The 3,012-nt window shown below is 35.0% G+C and overlaps 1 protein-coding gene across 2 annotated transcripts; it reads left to right on the forward strand.

The window, feature by feature from the left end:
• Positions 1 to 701: 701 nt before the first annotated feature.
• LOC106944095 (uncharacterized) lies at positions 702 to 2,481 on the forward strand. Of its 2 annotated transcripts, XM_015027344.1 has the most exons (5): positions 702 to 1,006; positions 1,187 to 1,276; positions 1,597 to 1,682; positions 1,793 to 1,845; positions 2,182 to 2,481. In XM_015027344.1, the coding sequence occupies exons 1-5, from the start codon at positions 861 to 863 to the stop codon at positions 2,362 to 2,364; spliced, it is 558 nt and encodes a 185-aa protein (XP_014882830.1). In that variant the 5' UTR covers positions 702 to 860; the 3' UTR covers positions 2,365 to 2,481. The 2 variants fall into 2 exon arrangements, 1 of the variants encoding a protein (XP_014882830.1); XR_001424111.1 differs by lacking the exons at positions 1,793 to 1,845; positions 2,182 to 2,481 and adding an exon at positions 1,374 to 1,457 and having other exon boundaries at positions 914 to 1,006; positions 1,597 to 1,776.
• The last annotated feature ends 531 nt before the right edge of the window (positions 2,482 to 3,012 follow it).

A 3,012-nucleotide genomic window follows, 5' to 3' on the forward strand; every position in this document is an offset into this window, starting at 1 on the left:
TTATTTATTTTGTAGCTAACCCTTTTTACCTTCTGTTCACCATAAAGAAGTATGTTTGGAGAAAGAATATTAAAACAATCTATCTTATCCATTAAAATATATATATTACATGTGTGTTAGGAGCACTGAAAAACTTAGTTTTGGTTGAATTGATGATATAAAAGAAGAATATGCATGATTACATACAATAGACTTTTGTGAAACGTGATCTTACTTTGACATTCCTCCAATCTGAAGATTTATCATTGAACAACTTAATCAAAAATAATAATAAAAAACATGTTCCAGAGTGGTTCATTGTAGATAAAGTATTTTGTGAATAATATTCAAACTAATGTTAATGTTCACTGATTGCTTTAAAGACCCAGAGTCATGCTATATTGGACCCATAGTCATTCTACAGGACTTAAGAAACTACAGATGATTTATCAGTATTCAGTTGCTTAACTCTTGAGTTTAAATTGAACAAAATGGTTGAAAGTATGTGATACCTTCTGATAGGGTATAAACATTTGTATTCTTTTTTTTTAAGTTTTGTTAGTTAAGCACTTAATATAACTCACGGATTATGAATCATATTCTGTATAAACTAAAAAGGAGACAGCTCAAAGTAGAATTGAGTAAATAAACATCTATACATTTAAAAACATTTTAGCAATTAATTATAATAAAAATAAAATATACTGTCAGGTAACTTGAAAAAATAACTTTTAGAATGTATTTTTCTTCTGTCAACTTTCATTTAACACTCCAGTCCAGTTGGTGGCAGTAATGCGCTTTCATAGTCGGTCAAGCAGCCGCCATTAAACTCCAGAGGAAGATTTGCACCCTCGCTAACGGGTGCTACTGCGAGACCCAACATGAACAAAAATGCCCATGAGTTGAGTAAATGGTGGGAAAAGTCCTATTTCATGGAGTTACCTTTTCAGTATCGTTTTGATATTAAGCAATGTTCCGGCGGAAAACAACAGATGAACCGCGGCGGTCCAACAAGGCCGAACTCACGGTAAGAAAACTTTTATGAATAGCGAGCACGTGCAGCGAGGCGAGTTGCTTTGTTTGTTTCTTAAAGCGGTCTGTCGTTTTTATATGCCGAAACAAGTGTAGGGAGAGATTTTGTATTGTATTTTTTATTACATGTGATGTTCTGAACTCTTAAAAATACTCTCATCTTTTATTTTTTCAGACCTGAAAAATGGCCAAGCCTCCACAGCCAGGCCTCAGACCACGGTGCCGAGGCGCTCTTACGGAGTCCACCAGGACGAAGAGAAATTCAGTAAGTTATGATTTCACATTTAGTGAATAGTGAACACTCGCATATTTGTAAGGAAAACTGAACTTCCCGTTATTTTATTTATTTTGTTATAACGCAGTACAGCAAGGCAGAGTGTGGAAAGCAGTAGAGATCGACAAAATGGCGGACGGAGGACGGATATGAGGACGACGTCATGAAGCCGGTATGCATTACAGTCACTGCGTTGATTCCCGACTGTATAATGGTTGGTTGAGAATAATTTTAACTTATTTACTTATGTATTTTTGAAAAAGCGATATATGTGCTACATTATTTTTTTAATTTTACATTTATTTCCACAGACTCCACGGAATGGGAGTCACATTTGTGTCAATCAGACTCTTCAGGAACGTCCTGATGTCCGTGATGAGGACAGAGATGCAACTGTGTGTGAGTATCTACTATTTTAGAATGTTGATGATATTTTATGCTTCAGTATTGTTTATGTACATATTGTAATTATGCTATGTATTGATAATGCTCAAAAATGTTTTCCAGCTGCATCCAGGACCTACTGCCAGTCATCTGGATGTTGGTCAAGAAAGAAGCAGGTAAGATCTAGAGATGTCACAACTCCTTGAATGATTAAAGTACTGTGATTTATTAAAATCCATCAAAGCAAATTATCTGCCTCAGTTTGTTGAACTATGTTTTACTATTTATTACCAACTGCTTTTAATTATTTTTTCTTCCAATTGTTTCCAAGTGTTTTCTCTTTTTCATTAAAGTTTTTATTTTTTGTAAGAATGTATTAATGTGTTTTTTTGTTTGTTTTAATGTCTTATGTGTGCATACTAAGCTGGAAGTTGCCAAACAATTTCACTGTAGTTTCATAATGACTAATAGATGTCTGTAGCTCATAATGATTGTCTGTTCTGTATTAACAGCTGATGGAGGAAGGCAGAGAGTACTGGCAGCAGAGGAGGTGGCATTCTGAGAGGATGGCAGCTATGAGGCGGTGTCAGGATAGACCCCAAGTTCCTCCATCCAGGAGCTCAGTGACATCAGGACTACAAGACAGGAAGAGACGTCAGGTCTATGCTACAGGAGAGATGTTGGGCCTGTCCTGAACGCAGCATAATGTTTGATCATGTTTGGACAAAAAAAACACTGCCAGATGGTCCAGAAATGGACAAGCATTTATATCTTATTTTGTGTGCAAACAGTAAGATAAAACACCAAAAGTCGTGGTAAGAGACTTGAAGCTAACCCTAAATACAGCATTTTGCGTCATAAGCGTTTGTATGTTGGATCATGCTCAGAAAGAAAGCCACCACCACACGGCCCAGAAGTAGACAAGCATTTTGTGCTGTAATCTTTTTTTTTTTAACTGAAAGATGTTTTTTTTTTAGTTGTAGATGTGTTTTTTTATTTTATACATGTGGTTTCTTTATTTGTAGATGTGTTTTTTTATTTTATACATGTGCTTTCTTTATTTGTAGATGTGTTTTATATGAATGTATGTACATATTTATTTTTCAACAAAAATTAAAAATATAAACTCATGCCTTGTGCTTGGTGTATTTTTATTTCTGGGTTTTTTTTTGTTTTGTTTTTTTTATAATTTTATTAGGGAGGGGCTTAACCAGGCTTGTAATTATAAAGGTCTAGTGTGTCCAATAGGGAGATATCTACCAACCAATCACATGTAAGTAATGAATTGTGATGTCATTGTTTTTTCACCCAATGACTGACAATTCACGTGGGTCTCCTGTTGC

The sequence above is a fragment of the Poecilia latipinna genome, unplaced genomic scaffold (assembly GCF_001443285.1).
Source record: "Poecilia latipinna isolate Pla-1442-1.1 unplaced genomic scaffold, P_latipinna-1.0 Scaffold6873, whole genome shotgun sequence".
Taxonomy (NCBI): domain Eukaryota; kingdom Metazoa; phylum Chordata; class Actinopteri; order Cyprinodontiformes; family Poeciliidae; genus Poecilia; species Poecilia latipinna.

What these genes read in the sequence shown, in the direction of transcription:
- LOC106944095 (XM_015027344.1), top strand. Translation starts at nt 861, where the DNA reads ATGAACAAAAATGCCCATGAGTTGAGTAAATGGTGGGAAAAGTCCTAT. An exon ending in CCAACAAGGCCGAACTCACG is followed by an intron (nt 1,007 to 1,186) that starts GTAAGAAAACTT and finishes TTATTTTTTCAG; the next exon opens with ACCTGAAAAATGGCCAAGCC. An exon ending in CCAGGACGAAGAGAAATTCA is followed by an intron (nt 1,277 to 1,596) that starts GTAAGTTATGAT and finishes TTATTTCCACAG; the next exon opens with ACTCCACGGAATGGGAGTCA.